The 762-nt window shown below is 63.9% G+C and overlaps 1 protein-coding gene across 1 annotated transcript in view; it reads right to left on the reverse strand.

Moving 5' to 3' along the window:
• The window catches only part of ETH_00042780 (uncharacterized protein), a gene marked incomplete at both ends in the record, with an annotated part of 2,967 nt that overhangs the window by 649 nt on the left and 1,556 nt on the right, over positions 1-762 (reverse strand). The window contains 2 exons of the mRNA XM_013375110.1: positions 123-285; positions 474-577. Coding sequence (XP_013230564.1) covers positions 123-285; positions 474-577 — 267 coding nt within the window. The remainder of the gene's footprint in view (positions 1-122; positions 286-473; positions 578-762) is intronic.

Genomic DNA, 762 nt, shown 5'->3' on the forward strand with positions numbered 1-762 from the left:
AAGCGCCGCGGCCCCAGCACCCGCAAGTGCGACAGCGACAACCGCACCCACACCGGAGCCCCCCCACCCCAGCAGCAGCAGCAGCAGCAGCAGCAGCAGCAGCAGCAGCAGGGGCAACTCACGGCCAAGCTGAGGAGGCAGTGGACAGCAGCAAGAGCTGCGCGGGGAGAACTAAATCTCCCCAAGACAAGAGAGTGCAGCAGCGGCAAATGAGCCCACAGTGGATCTCCCGTGAGACTTTCGAGAGCAGCAGATACAGCAGGGCTGCTGAACTGCAGCAGCAAGCTGCAGCACCCCACACCGCAGGCGCAGCACGACGGGTCGCCACCGCCAGCAGCAGCAGCAGCAGCACCAGCAGCAGCAGCGCAAGGAGCTGCAGTCGCTGCTGCTGCTGCTGGGAGGGGGTACTCGTTCTTTGCTCTGTAGGCGCTGCTGCTCCTGCTGCTGCTGCTGCTGCTGCTGTTGCTGCTTACCACCAGAACTTTGCGGCAGCGCGGGAAGACTGAAGGGCGTCCTGTGGCGACAGAAGCAGCCAGGGAGCAATCCGCTGCAGCAGCTGCTGCAGCAGCAGCACGAGCTGCAGCAGCGAGGGGGCAGGCTCAAGAAAGCTCAAAGCAGCAGCAACATCATGGAGTCCTTGCCAGTAGCAGACGGACCGCATAAGACAGAAGCAGCGCAAAGCAGCAGCAGCAAGCTCGCGCCGCTTATCTGCAGCAGCAGCAGCAGCTGCTGCTGCTGCTGCTGCTGCTGTGGGGGGGGGAT

This window comes from Eimeria tenella, genomic scaffold (assembly GCF_000499545.2).
Source record: "Eimeria tenella Houghton genomic scaffold, Eth_scaff2523, whole genome shotgun sequence".
Lineage (NCBI taxonomy): Eukaryota > Apicomplexa > Conoidasida > Eucoccidiorida > Eimeriidae > Eimeria > Eimeria tenella.